This window comes from Copadichromis virginalis, linkage group LG12, assembly GCF_057382275.1.
Source record: "Copadichromis virginalis isolate Kocher_CV1m ecotype Utaka linkage group LG12, C_Virginalis_male_GT1.1, whole genome shotgun sequence".
Taxonomy (NCBI): domain Eukaryota; kingdom Metazoa; phylum Chordata; class Actinopteri; order Cichliformes; family Cichlidae; genus Copadichromis; species Copadichromis virginalis.
In genome coordinates, this window is record NC_140629.1 from 25204220 (window position 1) to 25228150 (window position 23931).

Here is a 23931-nt window from a genome sequence, read left to right on the forward strand (position 1 = left end):
TACTTCAAACTACTATGATCTCTAATTTTCACTGGGTGAGGGATTATTATGTTCATCCTAGTCTGAACTGCTCTCTTCACCTGAGCTGCTATCCTATTCTGAGTTACTGTCTTCTTTGTTTCTTACAGTCACGTAACAAATGTCCCTCTTTTCCACACCTCCAGCATGTAGTGTTAAAGTCACTGTTTGGTGTGTGTGTGTAGCCTCTACCTCTTGCTCTTCCACTATGCATTCCTCTCTCTTTCTTTTGGATTAGTCGTGCTCCGGCTTGCTGTTTTTCTAGACATTTCTCATCAGGTGTTAATTTTACTTGTTTATCCCCCATTTTCAAAGATTCTGCTGGGCCGTCACTGGCACGCTTGACTTCAGGGTGGTTTACTGATACGGCCTTCGACTTCACCCTAACGGTGAAGCGGTATCAGTTTTATGAGATGAAACTCAACCGTTCTCCTTTGTCACCACTACGTGAGCCTCAGCAAAGAAAACAAAAAATGGAAGTAGTTCAGCAGCGTATTGTGCTGTAAAATCAACTTACTTCCAGACACATACACACACATAGACATTTGCGCGCTAATTTGTCACGAGATAATTTCAGCTACCTCTAAAACTGGTCGAAACACAGTTCCTTTTGGCGAACTTAGACCTAATTTGTCACGAGATAATTTCAGCTACCTCTAAAACTGGTCAAAACACAGTTCCTTTTGGCGAACTTAGACCTAATTTGTCACGAGATAATTTCAGCTACCTCTAAAACTGGTCAAAACACAGTTCCTTCTGGCGAACTTAAACCTATTTTATCACATTTCTTTAAACCTTTGCGGCCGTTTTATATACTCAACGTGTTTTCATTTGTTAAACGTATTTTTAATTTGTCACGAGATAATTTCAGCTACCTCTAAAACTGGTCGAAACACAGTTCCTTTCGGCGAACTTAAACCTAATTTGTCACGAGATAATTTCAGCTACCTCTAAAACTAGTCAAATTCGGCTCCTTCCGGCGAACCCAACCTAATTTATCACGTTACTTAAACGTATTTTTAATTTGTCATGTTACTTTAAATCTTTGCGGCCGTCTTTAAATACCAAATAGTGTTTCTCACCCCCGATGTCCCACTGACGGTTCGGATCACCAGACTGAATCCCAGCGCCGTGGACCTGGTCACCGGCCCAGACTCGAATTCACGCTCTGGGACTCTCTCCTCGTCTGAGAGGGCTGTGCACAGACTTCGGTGCCGGCTCCCCACGGCGTCAGGAATCAGTGCTGGATCCTGGAACAGAGTCACAGATAACAGTTCTGATATATTCTGATCCGGCTACGAAGGACCAAGTAAATGTTAGGGAAAATGTTCTAAAACACTTCTTCAGTAAAGACTCAGAGAAGAGAAACACACAGAACTTCTTGCTAGCAAGGGCAGCCTCCACTCTAAGAGACTCCAGTGAGAGAACTGCCCCGGTCTTTATTTATACTCCATTGAGCGTGTGTGTGTGTGTGTGTGTGTGTGTGTGTGTGTGTGTGTGTGTGTGTGTTGAACAAAGGGTCATATAACCTAAAAGCAGGAACAACATCCTTGGTCATAAAGAGGGTAGTCTTCCCCCACACCCAATGTATGGTTTACCAAAGATAACACAGTGAAACCATACAAAGGGTAGGAAGCTCTACCAAACATCAAACAGATCTTCAAGTTAGGATGTATCTACAATAAAACAAGGTACGACCTCTCCCATGCTCCCAGGATGTGGGGGGTGAACCAAGCCTGCTAAAAATCACACATCCTGTCACTACCAAATAACTACAAACAGCATCCTACCATAAGCAAACTTATATCACTAAAAGATTATACTGACTACTAAATACAATTTTCCATTGACACCAACTTATCAGCAGACATTCACCATTTAATCTCCACGCCGTAGTGAAACTTTAAAATGGTAAATGGCCTGTATTTGTATAGCGCTTAACACGTTCAGTCATCCACCCATTCACACACGTGATGGTAAGCTACATTGTAGCCACAGCCACCCTGGGTCGCACTGACAGAGGCGAGGCTGCCGGACACTAGCGCCACCGGGCCCTCTGACCACCACTAGGCAACGGGTGAAGTGTCTTGCCCAAGTACGCAACAACAGAGACTGTCCGAGCCGGGGCTCGAACCGGCAACCTTCCGATTACAAGATGCCCTGCCAACTCTTGAGCCACAATCGCACATCGCCATTTCTAAAGGTTCAGCTTTGAAGGTGAATATTCTCAGTTTTCTGTTTGTGTTGCACTCTTTACAGCAATGACTGTAGAAAACATGGACGATGCGACAGCGCCTCCACCCATTGTGCAAAAATGAAGCCAAAATATCCAGCTTGTGGAGGCTGCCATCTTGCATTGTTGGAGCCAGAGTCTGCGCAGTAGTGACTTGAGGTGGAGGTGTAAAGCTAGTTAGCGATGCTACACACCTGTTACTTTAATAGTCTGTATTATTGAAGGATTCAGCACTGCTTAGGTTTTGTTTCAATTTTTAGACAGCTGCACACTCCACAGAGGCTACAGTCCTGTAGAAAGTTATATATTTAAAAATATATGATCCTCTCTGGTTACTCTGGTATGAATAACTCTGTATCACTTTATGGTAAATGACACACTATCTGCAAAAAACTGAAAGAATTCCAGATGACAAGTTTGCAGTTAAACATCCAAGTGGCGACCTTTGACCTTCATCAGGTTTTATTTAATTGTGTCAGAGAAAATCAAATGTGCTCTTCATGCAGCTGAGTACATAAAGTATTTAAAACGGAAGCTGTACAGGTCTGAGATGAGCAGCTTTGTAAAACACCAAACTGAGGTCCTGTTAATGCTGATATATACTGGCACTGCTGGTGATGAATCCTTTTGACTTTTTGTCTTTAACTTTATCAATAAACAGCTGCAGCCTTCACTGACAGCACATGTGGTACTTTAACCTTTGTACTGTTTTCATCAGTTAATTTTGCAGTTGACATGTGAACATGTTGGATGATCTGTCTGCTGTCACTGGGTGGTGCTGAGGTCTGAATCTGAGGGCAGCTCCTGTAATCACAAAGAGAACAGAACCATAACAAACTGAAATATAAAGTTTCTCTCAAGTCTGAAATAAAGCTGATCCTTCTCTGTCCCACACACTCAGGATCTGAAGCTCTTCTCTTACATTTTTTTCAGTTCTACAGTTTAATCCACAGTTACTGATTAATGAGGAGTTACTGAAGTACAAGCTTTTTAAAAAAATGGTGTTACCGTCTTTAAAGATGTGGCAAGAGACTGAAAACATGCTGTTGTTTGCACATATTTAATAATCAGCTCCGCACAGGAGCTGAAGTAGTGTACAACCTGTTGCTTTTACAGTATAACACTTGTAATAAAAGTACAGTAACGATAATTAGTGACTGAGCAGCCCGGAGCGTTTCTCTTGATTTCTTTAGTCAGGGTAAATTCATTCACCTGCACGGGTTAGCTAACGAACGAAAACAAGTTTCCCCGACAGCTAAGTGCTCATCTTAGCTAGCTAGGTCTCAGGACCGAGCTAAGGACGGTAGTTACGGATTAGCTTACAAACACGTTTAACTTACCGAAAAAGCGCAGCGGGGCCTCGGGTCCTTCTGTCGGTAGTCCAGTTTACTGAAGAACACCTCAGGCTGTCAGGCTAAAACAGTCGATCGTGTTTTCGTAACGTAAACGCTGGCCCTCCTCTCAGAGCCTACGCTCTATCTGCTATTCCCGAACAGAGATACGCAAGTTTCTCCGTGACTGCAGCTGCCAGTCAAAGCTGCTGTGATGACATTACATCGCAATTTAACATCTCCGTGGACATAAATCAGCGTGGTGAGAACTATTGATAACAAAAGAAAGAATCTTTGGGAAAAAATTGTTAATTTATTCTAGTCTGATCCCCGTCCCATCCGCTAACATGGAGGAGGCGGGGTTTATGACCTATACTGCAGCCAGACAACAGGGGGCGATAGAGACGTTTTGGCTTCATTTTCGAAAAGCTGTCGCGTCGTCCATGGTTTCTATAGTCATTGCTTTACAGTGAGGTGATATGGTCTGGAATTAGAGAAAAGCATCACAAAAGCTAACAGTAAACAGCTAATAGCAAACATGTATCTGAATCATGTGATTAAGGCACACATTACTTACAGATTTGGTTCCCTTGCAACACTGATGAACGCTCTGCTTCTTTTAAGTCTATCTTAGTGCTCTTAAAACATTTAGATTTCTGTCGTTTCCAAACATTTTTGTGTTTCCAGAAACAATTTCTGTTTATTTAGTCAACTTCTGTTGCTTTGTGTGTTTTTGGAGCATTTGTCTATTTGCTGGCATTTCCTTAAGTTGCAGTCCTTTGACCTTTCAGGGCCATTGTAGTTTGCAGACAAATTGATGCCTTTCGTGCAAACTATAGGTGACTGGGGCAAGGTGCTAGTTGCTAAAGAAAGCGCAAGAAGCACCATTTACCTCTTTATGACCAATTTCTTACCAGCAGCTTCCAGTAACATCCAGCAATCACTCATAGCTGGATGGAGAATATATATTTTTATTTTTGCAACCAGTGATTTTCGGATTGTTGCCGTCTGGTCTCTCCGCTATGTGACTGGGGCCTAACATCACCATGTTAACACAGCGATGTGTAGCAGCTGTTACAATAATGGTTCATATACCATGTTCTCATCTTGATTTACTTTTTTATGTTTAAATTAACTCTAAATGCAAGTCTGTTAGAAGTGGTTAGTTGTGGGAAAATAAACATTTTATCTGGTGATAGGGAATATGTTGGTACACCTCAAAGTGTTTATTCATCCTGGGTGGAGGTGTGGGTGCAGCGGGGCGTGAATATGTGTGCCAAATGTCAAGACGATCCATCCAGGACTTGCTGAGATACATATTTTATTTTGGACCAAGGTGGTAGACTAATTGACCATCAGACTGACATTTCCATCCTAGGAGTCATGCTGCTATCGTGGCTAAAAGTGTATGCAGTAATTTTACATTCAAGTCATGTTGCGTCTGAGTAATGGCTTATATGCCAACCTTTATAACAACTCGACAGTCCGCGCTGAAGTCTTGAACCTTGTACTCCAGAATGACTTAAGCCTCCAAAACTGTAGACACATTACACAATTTAACAGTGAGTGTGCTCCTGACAGCCAGACAGTGATATGATATAGTGGGATTAGAGAGAAGTGTGTGTTGAGGTAACTTCTCCACAGCAAAGGAGCAGTTCTTTTAGCTGAAGTGCAGAGAAGCAGAACAGCTTCAGTAAACACTAAAAAAGACTAGAGGAAACTGCAGGCTTGTGGACTCGACTTGTTTTGGATTCAGAGTAAATTTAGATTCTGTTTCATTTCAGAAAGCATCATTTTAAAATGCAGGAAATCAGGTGCTAGTGTCACAGTTTTAACATACTGTTTTGGCTTCGGAAACACCGGAGCTGGTTAGATAATGAAACCAGGTGTATGATTCTTAGCCTGACCAGGATGTAGGCTGCTGGCAGGTGTTAATTTCCTACAGTTTGAGTTCACCATCCTCGCTGATTTCTTCCAACAAAATATTTTCACCCAAATGTTTAAGTCTGCGAGTGAAGAACCTGAGATTGGAACTAGGGGAAGAGAGCAAAATCTGTTTTCCCAGGGCTTCCTCTCTCTCTCTCTCTCTCACACACGTCTTTCTTTCTCTTGGAGTTGCTTTTGCTCTTTGTCTCAGGTTCCACATTCCCTCGAGGGGACATTGATTTGCTGGAGGCAAAGCAAGCTCCTTTCTGTTCACACACAACACACGCACGCACACACATGCACGCACGCATTTGTGTTTCCATCACTTCAGAGGACATTACACCAACTTACATTGAAGACTTATTGGAATGCTAACCACAGCTGTAACTTACCTAACCCTCCATGACTCTAAACCTAACTTAATCTAAAATCAAGGCTTTGTAATAAAACTGAATTTCCATTTTTACTTTGTTTTTTTGTCCCCTGTAGCCACAGCCGGTCCCCAGAATATGACTGTGTAAACAGATTTATGTCCCCACAGTATGAGTAACACAGGATCATGCACACACACACCTGTCAGTCAGTCAGGCTGTCCAGAGAGAGTATCAGCTGCAGGATACTGCTGGCTGTCTGACAGGCTGCACAGAACATCTGCTGCATGCACGCACACACAAACACACACTCGCACACACAGGCGTGCAGGCACAGCTCCAACCTCTTTGATGTATGGCAGTTGAATGATTTTGATGGCAGGGTTTTAATTGTCTATGTTTATGACTTTGTACACATTAATATCGCAGTAACAAAGCCATGTCAGCGAACAGCCAGGTGCTCAAAATCTATTTCCATTCTTTGCAGCTGCATAGGTGTTTAGAGACAGAGAGAGTGGGGTGGGGGGGCTGACACATCAGTCAGTGTCACAGCATCCAATATCACCCTATATGTATACCTTGCGTAGCAGCTTTCAGCAACGTAGAATACAGTATTTATTGTTGTTTTTAGTTATTGATGAGAATGACGGAGAGTACAATACAAAGTTTAGAGATGCAACTTTAGATAGATTTCCAGCTCTGAAATCGGTTAAATTCATTATAGATTCATCCAGTTTTCTGAACAAATTTGCCACACCAAACAACAACAACTCCAAACAAAAAGATAGCTCTACTGTCACAGAAAATCAAGAAAAGCAGAATAATCCTCCCCATTTCCACAGCTTAAACCTGCACATGGCTTACATTCTGGCTTAACAAAAATATTTGACTAATCGATTAATACCCAGGTGCCTCGGCTCTAGACATTTCCGCCCGAGTGACTTTGTCCTTGCCTCGCAGTGCACCAGAAGACCTCCCTTGCAGTATAATAGGTTTGGGTCAGTGTGATATTATGTCTTTGAACTTCTATCATGTTTACATTTGCCTTGAAATCTAAAATAAAATAAGACAGATCTCTTCAGTGCATTCTTTTTTTTGCCAGTAGCATGACAATACCAAATGTCCCTCAGAGACTTTTGGTTCCATTTGTGATGTATCTTTATTGTCTGTTTTCTTTTAAGACGTGAACTGCTCCCGTCTCTTATACAAAAAGATGCAGAGGAAATTAAATTTTGACAGTTGGGATAAAGCTTGCCTGTTTCTATGGTAACTGCAGCCTGCCTGTTGAGTGTTCCCCTGCCATTCTTCTCTTCATTTTCCCCTTTCTCTGTTTTCATTGCTGTTGATTGCTATGTGGAAGACGGGCAATCTGAGCAGAGGACACGCAAACACAGAGGTGTCCTTATCTGTCAGTATGCAGCGGACGATCACAAAAGTCTCAATTCCCATATCTCCGCTTCTCAATTGAAGATTAAACGTGTAGGTATTACACTCACATGCTCTTGCGGCGGCATAATGAGGCGCATCAGAAAAATGTCAACATTCGCGCGCAGGTCCCAATTCACCCTGTTGACCCTTATTCGTATATAGAGGTTAAAAATCTTTTTTGCTCTGGTTGAATGTGTTGAGAAAGGAGTTAGCTGGGTCTGCTCGTGAACTGAATGCTGTGTAAATGGCAGCAGTGAGATGGCGGTAGAAAAGACAGCCTACTCATAGCTGTCTTCATTGAGGCAGCTGGGTATTAAGATACTGCTGAGCAGAAAGACCAAGTGTTGAGAAAGTGTCTTGTAATTCAGAGAAAAACCAATTCTCTCACATTTGGTTGGAATGCTACATAGCGATATACTCTCCTGTATATATCCTGTAGTCTCAAACGGAGGCCTGTAATCTGTAATTTTATAGAATTTTCTCGCATATGCACAAAAACAGGAAGGAACACATTTATTTAATGTTAATACGACTCACAAAGTATATCGACCATGTTGTAATCGAATCCCTCCAGACTTAATATAGTCTGCAAAAGTAGCACACGCATCTCCTTCTACCGTAAGTCACATACTCACAAACATTTAAGCGCATGCACATTCATAAAAATAGACAAGCATAAAGAATCCAGTTTAAGGAGTGGAGCTGAGGACAGACGAAATTCCCTGCAACATGATTTTCAGACACAGAGAAACACAGCATACAGTGGGAGTTGAAGGGAACACAAAGTAGACCCCCCCCCCCCCCTTTTTTTTTCAGTTCCTGGTGTATAACGATGCAGAATTTGTTAATCCAACAAGCAGCGACAAGACTCGGTCTTTTATCTTGTTTTTATCTGTTGTTTTTCAGTGGAGAAGCTTTGGCTACATGCCTTGACAGCTTTTAATTTTTAAAACTCTAAACTTGTTAAAAGCGTTATAGTGTGCATGTGTTGGCATGTGCATTTCTTTTGTCAATTGTTGTTTAGCTTGTAATTCACATCACCCTATAGGGTTTATTAAATGTTCAGCATGAGGAGACTAATTAGTATTGGCTTTCATTTTTATCCCACTTGCTTCGAGCGGGAACTTGTTGTCCTGATTTGTAACGCAAAGAAAAACAGTAGATTGGCAATAAATAAGACATCCCTGTGCTTCCAATAACCTTTTTCTTAATCAACTAGTGTGTTCCAGAAATAAAAGGGAGTGCTGAAGTGGTGTTCACTGTAAATCATACGGCAACAGATTGTAAGACACATGGCATTAGTGCCACCGTTTCCAGCATTTCAAGACTTTTTTTTATCATAAATATAGCAATGCACTTTTGTCTTTGGCTCTCTTTATCTTGTCTCAATTTGTTGCAGACCACAGTATAGTATATGCAAATGTTAAATCTATTTTAATACAACAGGATGAGATTAGAGACTGTTTCCAAGAAGATATTTCCCGCCCCGTTTTGTTGCTTTTTCAAACACATTCCTTCTGCTGTTGTCAGTGATAAAAAATGTTTTGTGAATGCTGAATATTTCCCATGAGAATATGTTACTGTTGTATTTGTTCTTCTTGATGTTTGGTCTTTGTAGCTGTCTGGTGCACCTCGCTTTAAGAAGGATACCCCCCCCCCCCCTCAAAAAAAAAGAAACAAAAAAAAAACTAGAGTTTGAAATAGAAAACCTCTTTACATGAGTCTTGATGCTTGATGCAATCATCCAGGTAAGGAAAGGACTCTTTACAATGGGTATTAGTGAATGTTTTAGTCAAAGGTTGCTATCCAAGGACTGGAGAGAGGTTATGAAACTAAGTCAACCCATGTTGCTTTGGTAAGAATCAAGAGAGTAAATTGCGCTTGTTAAATGATCATCACCATTTAGGTGTGCTAACAAAATGCTGCAATCTTTCCAGGAGTGGACATCACAGCTAATCACAACAAAAAAGCAACTGCAAAGAAGCCATGAGTCAGACTCTACAGGCTTAAGTTAGCATGTTAAATGTTAAAGTTGATGAAAGTCCAATTAGAGAAAAACTGAGCAAGTCGAGTCTAGTCAAGGAACATGGCAGCACAGCTTATGTTGGCAAATTTGCATCTTAACAAACCAACAGACTTCTGGAGAATTTGATTTAGAAAGAGGAGTCCAATGTGTGTGGCCTTAAAGGACCGCACCATGTTTGGAGAAAACACCGCATATCAGCTCAGACTACCTCATCCATACATGGGGCGACCGTGGCTCAGGGGGTTGGGAAGCGTATCTGTAACCGGAAGGTCGCCGGTTCGATCCCCGAGCTCTCTGTCCTGGTCGTTGTGTCCTTGGGCAAGACACTTTACCCTACCGCCTACTGGTGTTGGCCAGAGGGGCCGATGGCGCGATATGGCAGCCTCGCTTCTGTCAGTCTGCCCCAGGGCAGCTGTGGCTACAACCTTAGCTTGCCTCCACCAGTGTGTGAATGCGAGAGTGAATGAATAGTGGCATTATAAAGCGCTTTGGGTGCCTTGAAAAGCGCTATATAAATCCAATCCATTATACATACCATCAAACACGGTGGTGGAGGAGTTAGGATTTGGGCTTCGGCAATCTCAGGATCTGGGCACCTTGCAATCTCTGAGACTCCTCTCTATTGAGGAGGAGAGTGTTGTATAGTCAAGTGCAAGGCCATTTGTCTGATAGCTAAGGCTTGGCCTATATTGGGTCTTTCAGTGGAACATTGGGGCAAGCATGCTAGTAAATCTACAATAGAATTGCTGAAAAATAAAGAAAAGAACCTCAACCTGATTAAATGCTTGGGCAGGATCTTGAGAGAGGTGTGCAAAAAGAAACGCCTGCAAACCTCAAAGAGCAGAAGCAACACTGTGAAGAAGAGAGGGCCAGCATTTCTCCACAATGATGTAAAAGACTGATAAAATAAACTAAAGTACTTCAAGGTATTGCTGCTGAAGGTGGCTTTACAAGCTATTGAATCATGGGGATTACTGATATTTTCACAGGACTGCAGAGAGTCCTACAAAAACTTTTTTCCCATTACTACCAAGTGCTTGTTTTTTGGCAAGCTGAGATTATCTGAACTCAGCTTGCCATATATTATATTTAGGCTGGGCTCAAAAAAGTGGTAGCTTGGCTTGGTGCAGAAAGGTGAAAAAAAGAGGTTCAGTGGGAGTGCTGTGACTATGTCAAACAACAGCTGGATGCAGTGACTGTTCACTCTCTCTAAAGGTTAATGTTTTATCCAAATATTGAACTATTTGGAGACTCATTTGTCTTCCAGCGTCTGGCTTTGAACTTTTATCCCTCATAAAAAAACGTAATAAAATTAAAAAACACAAAACTGTAAATATCTTTAACTTAGGTGCGTGATAATTTTGTTACACAGTGTTGCAGATATACAGTCAAATCAGACAGAAACACAGTGTTGGTCACTATGAAAGCACCAGAGTCTGAAAAAGATATAAAGCCCAAGTGCCATTGTTCATATTCAGCGACCAAAATGAAAATCTTAACACACTTGACCACATTAGGAAAACTGAAGATGCTATACATAAGCACTTGGGCAGATTGTGTATCCAAAATACAATTTCAGTGTGGAACTCTTGATAAAACAGTAGATATTACGTGTTAATTGGTGACGTCTTCGCCGTTTTCCCAGCATGGGTAAATCATGTTTCAAACAAACAGATCTAATACTTGCAGACTCTGTTGTCAACTTGCGTAAGTCTCCACAAAATTAAACGAAGAGTGCAAAATCAAAGCAAAATTGTCGCTTTCTGTGTGCATAATATCTTATTAGGCACCTCATAGTCTTATTTCACTACTGCCATGACAACGGCTTTTAAAGAAATGAGGATGATGGCCATATGTGCTTTTTAATGTTCTTGATCGGAGAGGATTATCTGTGGTACCTTTTTATATATGTTTTCTTATTTAATAAGGATCAGAGCTTTTGCAGGTGATTACAGACGAAGAAATATGTTTATGTCGGCAGTCTCGATAAGATTAGGCCTAAAATGAGGGATCGATGAGGGGAATGCTGAGAAACATTTATTTAGAAATGATGTCAACAAGAATATGGGAAGTGTGGGCAGTCGACGTGAATCTGATCTAAGTGCAGAGATTGTTGCAATAAACATGCAGGCACAATAATTGTCATTTAAATGTTTCCTTTGCATGAGTCAGTATGGAAACTTGTTCTTAGGTGCTATTATTTTGTCATTGCGATGACAACAGTGCCACCGCAAAAATCACAACAAATCAAAACTGTGACTCATCTTAAACAATATATGGCTTTCTGAAAGGAAAGTGGGCAGTTTGACAGTGACAAGAGGAAATTTAGATGAAAAGGAGAGAGGCAACATTTACATTTCTTGTGATGCTGTTACTCTCTGTCATAAAATATCACTTGTGTTTGTCTCAAACAACATGTGTTATACTGGGAATTTACAACACAAGCTTGCTCCTCCGTGTCTTATTGTCTTATTAATATGAGCTTTGAGTCACACATTGTCAGCTAAGATCACATTAATTTGCACTTATTACATTTCTGGTCAAAATCTTATCTGAAATTCGATGCTTTTGTTTTGTTTTTTTTATGACTGCGGGATCAGCAGAAGATAATCAGGCTGTGCAGTGGCAACACGGTTATAAGGTCATTGAAATTCTGGTCCTTTATTATCAGGGATTTAGAATAAATAATGCAAAAATTATCATGTCCTTAAGTAATGAACAGACTGGATAAGCATTAATGTGTCCTCTAAATAAAAACTCCCTTTGGGTGCAGAATTTGCATTTTAAACATGGATTTGTTGGCTGGAGTTTAAAAAAAAAAAAAAAGATAAAATAAAAATCGGGCTTAGTCAACCAGTGGTTGCTTTTGTGATCAGCTGTCACCTGTGGCACTCGGGCATTTTTATGCGATTCTCGCTAAAAATTGCAACCTGACAGAGTTACTTTAAAACGTGAATCATAGAAGAAATCCCTTCATGCTTGCATAACAACATAAGTTCAAGAGAGAGAGAGAGAAATGTCTCGGATTCCCCTTGGGCAATACGTTTTGGTAGTGGACTCGCAGCAGGGTTTCTGTGCTAAAAATTGAAACTGTTCCACTTTAATGGAATATTGCTTGGAGGCTTTTATACAGGGTAAGATTTGGCAACTTGGCATGACAATATTCACGGAAAATGAAAAATGTAATGCGACACATGGGACCGATATTAAATAGATCTCTATGAGCAACAATAAGTTGTGATAGTAATTAGTGCAAGTATGTTCTGATAACTCCCCAAAGGTTCCCCCACCACCACCATCCACAAAGAGCTAATGTGGTGGTTCCCATCCTTTTATGGATTAACCTCACAGATGCCAAGGAAGCGGTGAGTGGGCAGTGGCAGACAGCAATAGATCGAGGTTAGAGAAGTCAGGGGGAGTGAAACAAGCAAGAGTCAAGCAAAAGCACGGATTTCTTGCAAACGAAGCACACATTCAGAGTGCAGAGTGCAAAGGGAAGCAGAAAGGACAGTTGGGTTAATCAGAAAGTTACCCCTGCCATATTACATTAGTTTTATATTCTCCCCCTTTCTGTGTCTGAAGAGTTGAATTCACCATTAGATTCACTGCCTGGAGCCTGGCTTGCGCTCACTCTTTAGTCACAGATGCACTTTATGTCGGAGATGAGTTTAATGGTAGCATTAAACATCCGTAGCCTCAGGTGCTGAATGCAGATGAGTACACAGTGTCTGTCAGGTGGAAAGCAGTGACAAATGATGGTGATCACTCTCTTTTAGCTGTGGTATACAGTTGTACTTCACATGTGCAGACAAGCAAGCACACATGACGCACAGATGGCTGCAGTACACACACACACACACATACACACACGCAGCCGTAGACACTCATATATTGGATTGTTCCCATAAACATGTTCTTTGTCGTCAGTAAAAATTTAATGATGGAAAAGTTGGCAGTGGGGACTGACTGGCTTTCTCGCCGTATCTCAGCGCTGAAGTGTCCTTTACTATTATTATTCCTGAGACAATGCCGTCTCTATATATTGCTGATTGACAAGGGTACAGCCCACCGCTTCTCACGGCTGCTCAAGATGATGTACTTGAATCCCACGTGATTTATTTGACCGGGAGTCATTATTCGTCACTTGACACACAAACCGAACACCGTGTAAACACAGACATCTAAATCTTCATATACATGCTTCTCAGGTCTCTCCTCGCCTGTGTGCGTGTATTGTTTGCTGCATGTGTGGATGTGGATAACGTGTGTGTGTGTGTGTGTGTGTGCAGGTATGTACAAGATGCTGGTAGTCAACAACCCAGTCATAAAACCCCGTGTGAGTGCTAAAATAATGAAAGTCATAAAAACGCAGATAATTGGCTTTTTTCGGGTCGGTGAAATGGATCACTTCTAACGCTGCTGTTGAGAAATGGCTTCTTAGAGCAGAGGGGAATGTCAGAAGGATGGAGAGGAGTAAGTGAGAGGGAGGAGAAAAAAACAAAGGAGAAAGAGAGGAGGTGAGCGAGGGGGGAGGATATGGATTATAAAGGAATGAAAGTGAGGAGAGAAAGGAGGAGAAATGACTTAACAGAAGGCACAAAGAAAACAAGAGCATAATGCAAAGGAGGGGGGGGCATACTCATACTCTACCAGTGTTTTCCTTTTCTGTTTAATTACTCCGAAAAGACAGTAGAGGGAAAATCTCTTTGGAAACATTTAATTGTGCTTTAATCCATATATTTGTTTGTAATCATCTTCCCATTTACATGCCCTATTTGACGATGCAGTGCCATTGTCTACCACTAGCTGGTGTAATACTACATCTTTATCAATTCAAATTAGAACTTGGTCCACTTGGGTAATCTTCTAATTGACTGCTATCACACGGTCCCATTCTCTACACTCACATACATATAAGCTGTTCAGAGGGGCGGTGTGTGTTTGCGCGTGTGTGCCTGTGTGTGTGTGTGTGTGTGTGTGTGTGTGTGTGTGTGTGTGTGTGTGTGTGTGTGTGAAAGAGAGAGAGAGAGTTATAAAAAAGGGAAATAGAGTGAGAGTGTCGGGCTATCAGCTCATGACAGTGAAAAGACAGATGACCCTGAGTAGAGGAACGGCCTCCCTGCCTGTGTAACATCTATCATCACTGAACAGACTTGTCTTCAACTGTGCCCTGCGCTTGCTCGTGAACGTGTCTGTGTGTGTGTGTGCGCGTGCAGTAATTACCTGCAGGTGAGACTCATGCTTAGCTGGAAATGACTTTGTCTGGCCTGTAACTGCAGTTTAACTGCAGCAAAAGTATGCATTCTGACATGCTTATTCATCTGCGTTCCCACATACAGTGCCGTACAAAAGTCTTGAGCTTCCACTTATTTCGTCATATTTTGCTAGGAAAATGGGAAATAGGTGCAAAGACTTAATGGAAGCTGTGCAAAAACACATAGGCATACAGTTTGTAAGGCAAAAACTACTTCTACTTTTCAAGTGGTGTTCAGGAATCGTTCTCCAGGCTTCTTGGATACAACTTTTGTTTTTTCAAAAGGAAGAGGGCCATGTGACACATCAAACTTATTGGTAATGTCACAAGAAAAACAATGGTGTGCTTGGTTTCAACGTAACTTTATTCTTTCATGAGTTATTTACAAGTTTCTGACCACTTATAAAATGTGTTCAATGTGCTGCCCATTGTGTTGGATTGTCAATGCAACCCTCTTCTCCCACTCTTCACACACTGATAGCAACACTGCAGGAGAAATGCCAGCACAGGCATCCAGTATCCGTAGTTTCAGGTGCTGCACATCTCGTATCTTCACACCATAGACAATTGCCTTCAGATGACCCCAAAGATAAAAGTCTAAGGGGGTCAGATCGGGAGACCTTGTGGGCCATTCAACTGGCCCACGACGACCAATCCACTTTCCAGGAAACTGTTCATCTAGGAATGCTCGGACCTGGCACCCATAATGTGGTGGTGCACCATCTTGCTGGAAAAACTCAGGGAACGGTCCAGCTTCAGTGCATAAAGAGGGAAACACATCATCATGTAGCAATTTCAAATATTCAGTGGCCTTGAGGTTTCCATTGCTGAAGAATGGACCCACTATCGTTGTACCCCATATACCACACCAAACCATCACTTTTATTGTTCCAACAGTCTTGGAGGGATCCATCCAATGTGGGTTAGTGTCAGACCAATAGCGGTGGTTTTGTTTGTTAACTTCACCATTCACATAAAAGTTTGCCTCATCACTGAACAAAATCTTCTGCGTGAACTGAGGGTCCTGTTCCAATTTTTGTTTTGCCCATTCTGCAAATTCTGTGCGCCGATCTGGGTCATCCTCGTTGAGATGCTGCAGTAGCTGGAGTTTGTAAGGGTGCCATTTGTGAGTAGCTAATATCCGCCGAAGGGATGTTCGACTAATGCCACTCTCCAGTGACATGCGGCGAGTGCTACGCTGTGGGCTCTTGCTGAATGAAGCTAGGACAGCCACTGATGTTTCTTCATTAGTGACAGTTTTCTTGCGTCCACATTTTGGCAAATCCAACACTGAACCAGTTTTACGAAACTTAGCAAGCAGTTTGCTAACTGTAGCATGGGAGATGGGTGGTCTCGTAGGGTGTCTTGCATTGAAATCTGCTGCAATGACCCGGTTACTGCGTTCACCAGATATCAACACAATTTCGATCCGCTCCTCACGTGTTAACCTCTTCGACATGTCAATGGCTGTGAACAAAGAGAAACTTGTAAATAACTCATGAAAGAATAAAGTTATGTTGAAACCAAGCACACCATTGTTTTTCTTGTGACATTACCAATAAGTTTGATGTGTCACATGGCCCTCTTCCTATGGAAAAAACAAAAGTTGTATCCAAGATGGCCGACTTCTAAATGGCCACCATGGCCACCACCCATCTTGAGGAGTTTGCCCCCTCACATATACTAATGTGCCACAAACAGGACTTTAATATCACCAACCATTCCCATGTTATTACGGTGTATCCATATAAATTGCCCACCCTGTACATCAAACATTGCATTTACAAAGCTTTTTGGAGATAAAATGTTTGTATAACTCCTGATGTCTACTAATTATATCAAAAACTTTCCTAAAGTATATATATTAATGTTTTTGGACCTGTCAGCATTACAAAGAGTGTAGACATGCACTGAAAGATATGCACATTTTTTAAAAAAGTGTTTAAAAAGTGTCCACAATGAAACGTGTTTACAGCCCTCAGCTGCTCAGTTCAAGCAGCAACTTCTAGTCCCCTGAAAGAGTAAAACTGTGCATACCTGCACCTGATGTGTGATTGTTGTTATGGGTGATTCAAGTGTTCTTTGAACCCTACTCCTACTCATTTTCCTGTCACTCTGTTTGAGCTACACCAAAAGAAAAATCCAAACCTGAAACCCTGGTGAAAGCTAGAGAAAGGGCAAGATTGTCAGGCATGGAGTAAGGTGCAGATGCAGAGAACCATAAAGAAAACGTCCTTGTGAAGACCCCCCCCCAAAAATGTTGTTTTGGAACCGCACTGTGCCATTTGACACATCAGAGACACATCAGAGACTGCACGATTGATCATTTGTTGTTTATTTACCCCCTGTTCATCCTACCTGAATAGCAGAGTGGAGCCAGAAATAAATGGAGAAAGTTCACTCTTTTCAGAGATGCCAGGCAGGAACAAAAAGCTGCAAATAATTCAGTTTAAGAAAGAGGGGGGAAAAAAATCTCATCTGACTAGTTGACAGACAGCGCTCACCTGTCCTCAAAAGACAGCAGGCCTCCTCGACATTTGTATGAAGTACTCAGCAGTATCCCCAGGGGGACACCTAGGCTTTGATACTGCATCAGTTTAGTGTAGTGGTTGTCAGAGGAATACGTGAAAAAGATGAAGAGGCAAGGGCAGAGCTGTAGAGATGGAAGACGCAGACTCAGGTGAGGGGTATGGCGGGGGTGGGAAAGGGAAGGGCAGGGGAACAAAAGAGAAGTAACAGAGGTGGGAGCCTGGAGAGAGTGACGAAGGTTTGAAGAATAGAAAAAGCATGACAATGTGGGGTTAGACAGATATAGAGGAGGGGGAAGAAAGGCAAAAGAGGGGTGGGATGTTGAACAGTCAGAGAAGAAAGTACGAGGGTGCGATTCAGCCTGACCTTTTCACCGAGCTGTGTTCAGAATGGCTTATGTTGTTCGATATTTTTGTGATGTTTTTTATTTTAGAAAGAAAAGAGAATAAAAAAAAAGTAGATTTTTCTGGCTGACTTAATGCTCATGGCTGCTCTTTATTTGGTGATTTTCTTTTAGAACCTCCCTCTAAATCTGTGAAAGTGAACATGGGCTCTTGATGATTAAGAGCTTCTTGTTTCTGCTACCATGTCTGCCTTTCCACTGTCTTCCATCCCTCTTCTTTTCTTGTTATGCAGACTGTGAACACTGAGGTTGTCTGTGTGGTTTTCAGACAAGAGGGTGGTATTTCTCGGCTCACCTTTTGAAAATGTCATAAAGAAGGTGAGATACACAATCCCCCTTTATGCACTTCTGTCAAAATATCACAACCTGGCAGAGAAATGTTAATGCAGGAATTTACTTTATTGAAACAAGTTTGATTATTCTAGTTGCTTTCCGGTGTTATTTCTCTGTGTGAAATACGTCAACTCTAGTTTAATAGTTGAAATAGTTTAAGTCTATTTTGCAAACAATCTAGCTCTGTGTAGTCGTGTTAATAGGAACTTTTAAGAGTGAAGACTTGGCGAAATGTCCAAGTCAGAGTCAGCGCCACATTTTTATTGATCAGAGACGTTTGTGACTGTTTGCCAGTGGATTGATGATGGCTTGCATTTTAAAAGGCAAAGAAGTGCATAAACAGAACAAAAGGTTTATCTACGGATCATGTAACCCTTTAGGTTACAAAGTTATGCCCATGAATGCAGTTAGTGTTCCAGTGTGTTTTGTGGTTAATTGCTTGTGTAATTGCTGTTGTCTGAAAAGTAAATTGTTAACCTCAGGTAAGTGCTAATCCCAAAATGAGAATGCCGGGGAATTAAAATGTCTGTTTAGAAAATATATCTTTTTTTTCTACCACTCAATAAAAAAGTATTTGAATTACAAACCACATCAGTAGCCCCACAGACATTCAATTACCGTCATGTTTGTGCAGAGCTATCATAAAGTAAACTGATGTGCTTTGTTTTCCCGATGCTTTTCACACACGGCCACAAAATAGAATAAAAACGTCTTGATCTTTGTTCGGAGACTGTTTTCATGTCTGGTGGACTATAGAGAAGTCTGACATCTCGAGCAGGGAAATGTGGCAAACTGGCAAAAGGAGTAAAGCAGACTCCAAGCAATTAATGACTATGTTAATATAAGAGCCCGAGGTGCATGGATTGAGCTTTAGGAAGGCAAAGAAAGATGCTCCAAGCAGGTCTGGCTCTTTGTAAGAATCCCTTCCAAAAATCTGTCTCCTTTTTTCCTAAATGCTGTGACTTTCAGGTGAGACAAGGAATAGAGGCCACGCACCGGAGACCAAAGACATGCTGGTACAAAGACCTGTTTACTGTTTAATGGAGTGTGTTTCCAAATGGGACAGATAATTACAAGAAGGCTTTGGTTGAACTCCCCCCTGTTGTTTGTGTGTGTTTGAATCCAATCCTGTGCCATCACAACATTGCCTCTTTCGGAGGCTAATAGTTAATAGTCCAGCCTTAAACTGGGACTTTTAACAGCATCTACCTACGGTCAGCTCTGCTGCACGTAACATTCAAACTTTCTTGTGGACGTCCACAAATCTCTTGGTAGTGAAGTGTCCCCCTGACTTCATTATACAGGATGATAAGGTGGACCTTTTGTTTTGTGTGGTAGTTTGTTATCGCCTCACGTTGTTGATTTAAAACCTTCTCTAAAAAGAATTATTGCAGAAATGACTTGTCATTAAAATCGAGTCCTCGGTGGATCCTGTGGGGTAGCTGCTGTGTATTGTGACAGTCGGTTCTGACTGTCACTTTTTTTTTGGTTTAATTTTCCTTCTCTTGTTTTTTTCTGTCTTTCTCATTTTCTTTTCATTCTGTGTTTTTTAAAGCCAACTATTTTTTGCAGCAATGGACTATTTTTTTTATTCAATGACTCTGAAATAATAAAGATCAAAGATTCAAAATGTTCACATTGGGTTTCAATCAGACTAAAATACTGTGAATAACAGCTTTATGCTATGCAGCAAGGTTGTGTAGAAGGAGTAGTTTACTACGTTGCATCTAATTGCTACAAATTATTGTTTTGCATTCTGCCAAGTTATTGTTCGGACTATGTTTGTGCACTTTAGTTTGTTACACATGGTATCACACAGATTTCAAGGAATTACTGGGGTATTGAGAAGCAGCTGGCATCTTCACTTTACTGTGTAATGGGTCAGCTATATAATCGCTAACCAGCAAAGGCAATGATGAGATTCCACAAGTGGAGAACAGTGGGGAAGACGTGTTTATGATCAAGTTTTCATGCTGACTCATAGACAAAAAAATGTACTATTCTCTTTTTGTTCATCCCTCCTCTCCTCTAGGGAACCCTGCCGTCCAACCAGCCTGCTGCCTGCTGAGTGGAGCGCCGGGTTGGGCACGGGGAAGGAAGATGACCCTTTACCTCTGGGACTGGAAACCCTTCCACTAAGACTCATGCAGCAGGAGTGCACTGCTGTCAAAACCCTGCTTCTAAGGCTGAGACGGACACTGCAGGAGGTGAGATAATGCACATGGCTAACAGTCAGCAGCACACAAGCTCTTCTCGACAAGGACATACAAACAAATGAAGGAAGATTAGCTTTACATTTAGTGAGTCTGGCATATTTGGCTTCTACAGAGCACATAAGGTAGACCACACCGACAGCCCTTATCAAGTTTGAAACGCATCAAATTGTTTTAAACCAGTGAGGATAAGGGTCTAGCAAACAATAAAAAGCAATTTCATCTGGAACCACTGTGCACCACGCTGCTCTTACGAATTTTTCACCCCCTATTTTAATCAGGCTCTATTTCAGTTCCATGAAATCTGGTCAAAGTGGTTGCTTTCCCGTCTCTAAAAGGTCCATTTAATCACTTTGTTTTGTTAATTTAATCAGATTCTACATTTAGAGGGGGAAACTGGGAGACTTTAAGTATCTGCCAGTTTATGCTTTACATGTACACAAACACACAATCAATCAATCAATCAATCAATCAATCAATCAATCAATCAATCAATCAATCAATCAAAGCTTTATTCGTCACATGCAGGTTGCCCTGCAGTGAAATAGGACCCCCCCCGACCTTACACATATAGCACAAACATTACATGGGGATACAGGTCAGAGATTGGTAGAATCAGAAAAAAACATTGAAATGTACACTACACTGGGGAAAGTACAAGAGGAAAAAAAGAGACCCCTACTCATGCTATGCTTCCATGGTAGGACAGCATGAGAACAGGAAACAAAAAAACTTCTCTGCACAAGAAGCACATAAATGTCCACAGCACAACATTGTGAAGACATGACAAGCCACAGGGGTGGGTGGGGGTTGAGGAGTAATCCGAAGCGAACACAGCAGCCACCCTGCACAGCGCTACCATTCCAGCGCGGCACACAGACCCGCCGTGCTGCCCCTTCAGGAAACAAGCATCGAAGGCGTTTGGAAGGGAGGGGGGATGAGTGTGTGCTTATCAGTGTAAGTGTATGTGTGTGCGTGTCCAGAGTTCAGCGGAGACAGTGTCCTTCGCTCTATCAGGCTAAGTAAACAGTCTGCCAGCCAACCCAGGTGGCCTTCATGGGACGGGAAGAATAGTCATCACACAGTCGTTATCAGGGAGTTGTTTTGGTGGGCTCCAGCCTTGGGCCTGCAGCTGGCGCCGTGGTGTCCGAATGTTGAATATTGTTAATTTCTGTTTTGTGAGCAGCTCGAATTTTAGCACTCTGAGACAGGTCCCTCAACTTCGCGTTGAAGAGCTGCGAGCCTCCCCATGATGGTATCAAACTTCAGTTCCAAGGTGTTGTCAGTCTTTTGATTCTGAGACTTCACAACTGCAGTGATCCGTTCCGCGATGTTTTCCAACTGTCGCTCAAGGGTGTCATTTTGAGCAGGCCTTTCTCTGATGTTTCCCCTCATACGCTCAATGGTGTTGTTTTGAGCCTTCACAGCAGCAGTAAGCGTCTCCAAGGTGTTGACCATATTACGTTCGTTGTGAGAGGTCGCACCTCGTCCCACACATATTATCCCTCCTGTTTCAGGCTATAAATCTCCTCTTTAAATGTTTTAGCCTGGTTAAAGCTAACGTTTCACCCCAGGCTATGTGTGTGTCTCAGTGTGAATGTTTGGAACCAACTTAAATTACATCCAAACCATTCTGGACATGATTAGCTGAAACAGTCACTTAGTAAAGCACTCACACGTTGGAATACCTTTACAAGGTCTAACAATATAAACCAGGAAGCCACATTATCTGCCATCCTCTGCACTTACATATGGGGGATGTTAGCAATAGCATAAGCTTAGAAAGAACATCCATTAGCTTTGATTGTCTGATGCTTTGGTTTTTTTTTTTTTAAATCTACATGGGTGACTGACCCCAACCATATATGGAAGTATTATACAGACCCGTACTCAAAATACAAATACACAAAAAGATAAAAGGGTGACCAGACCTTCCCTACAACCACACCATTAGTATCTCTAAACTAAGATCAAAGCCTGCTGTGAATTACAGTCCACAGAGGCATATATATAGCTTTCTCCTGATTTCTTTCCTGCTTATATCTCTGTTTTTCTCCCAGGACCTCTGTGAGAGAGACATGAGACATGTAAATGAAATAATAATTTGTAGAGAGAGAGGTAAACTAAAGTGGTGATGGAAAAAAACTAAAGGAGTGCAACAGAGAGAGAGGGTACACAGCAGCAGAACATGAATATGAAAGAGGCGTTTCTTTGCCCTCTTTGCTTGCTCTGTTGTGTCATTAACTTGCAAATTTTGTTACCTTCCAAAAGCAGACATAAACCATTCTGCAACAAGGGGAGGGTGACTCGACATGTCTGTTTTCTTTGCATTTCATTTGCTTGACCTTCTGGTATTGAGCCCCGGTCTTTGGCTTTGTTTAACTTAACTTATAGCCTCTTGCGTTCACCTTTGCCGTTGTACACTTGTGTCTGCTTTTGCAAGCTTTTGCCAATCAATAGCAGGTGCCAACACTTTTCACTGTCAAACACTTTTGTCCACTTCAAACGTCCTATCACTGGGCCGAAGCTCAGCCAAGTAGCAGTATACTCTGCAGTATGTGGAACCTGGCATGTGAAACTTTGGGATTAGAATTCCTGCTGTCAGTCCTCTGTGTGTGCAAAGGTGCACGGACTGTAATTTGTTCACTCTTTACTTTATTTATTGGAAATTCAACTTCAAATCAAATCATTATTACATACTGTATTACATGCATTACGTGCATCAAGGTCACATAGAGATTCTTTTATCTAATGTCTAATCTAACCTACATCTGGTGATTGAGAAGACCTCCCCGTTGCTGTGTCACCCTATCAGAGGTTATGAAATCAAAAGACACTTTATGGTGGTGATTGTCCACAGGCTACTGTTACGCCCCAGTCTAGGGGTACAGGAACGCAACATAAGTTTGAAAAGACTGCCCCGCCCTGGTCCCCAAAACCATACACAGAGGGAAACCAATTCCTTAGTGAATCGTGTTTTATTATCTACACTGCAAAAATGAAGCTCCAGGGTGAACAAAGGCCAAAATAACAAACAAAACAAGCTAAGTCAGGAGGAGGTGCTATCTAAAACCCTATGTGAAATCAAACATCAAACAAAAGACAAGCGCTACACCTAACTCCCTAACTGAAATAAACAGGAGAAAACAGTGCAAGGAAAAACAATACGGCAGCTCACCCCTTCTGTTGCAGTGCTATTTACAATGTGCTATGTACAATGAAAGCTAATATACACACTATATACAAAACTCAGAGAAGCCGCACAAATCACAAGCACAAAAGTCTCAAGTTTTGGAGGCCAGGGTCAGGTCTGCTGCTGCTGTCAGTGGCTGCCCCGGGACAACTGCTGGTGAGGGATTTGAAGAAGATCACATGGCCAGGGGACCAATCAGCAGCCGTCAGCTCATCCACTCCGGGACCTGCAAAGACTTAAAGGAACAGACAACAACAGCCACCAAAACAGATTATGGACAGGGCCATAACATACCCAAAGATTTTGTCTTTCACCTAATTATGCTTATTGACTTGCAAGCTTTCAGTGCAGACCTGTGAATTCTCCCCTCTGAAGTAACACACTAGTTAATCAATTTAGGGGACTTTTGAGGCTCAATAAGAACCCTAAATTGAGCTTAAGTCACCAATGAATTGAAATATAGCTAATCAAAATTCACTTACTTCACTTATGTTAAAAAATTAGTCCCAAATTTTGAGCATTTCATCAGTCTGGGTTGAAAATTATAATTTTTATTTTTCAACTATCCATAGGTTTGTGATTGTTGAAAAGGACTTTGGTCATTATTTTCAGCTGCTTTGAGGTACTGAAGCTCAGATGTGTTGTTCCGCACTCATGTTAGAGTGATACTATC

The 23931-nt window shown here is 41.7% G+C and overlaps 1 protein-coding gene across 1 annotated transcript in view; it reads left to right on the plus strand.

Moving 5' to 3' along the window:
- ccser1 (coiled-coil serine-rich protein 1) overlaps positions 1 to 23931 on the plus strand; it is a 139852-nt gene that overhangs the window by 34974 nt on the left and 80947 nt on the right. Inside the window, exon 7 of the mRNA XM_085475645.1 lies at positions 19885 to 20059. Coding sequence (XP_085331771.1) covers positions 19885 to 20059 — 175 coding nt within the window. The remainder of the gene's footprint in view (positions 1 to 19884; positions 20060 to 23931) is intronic.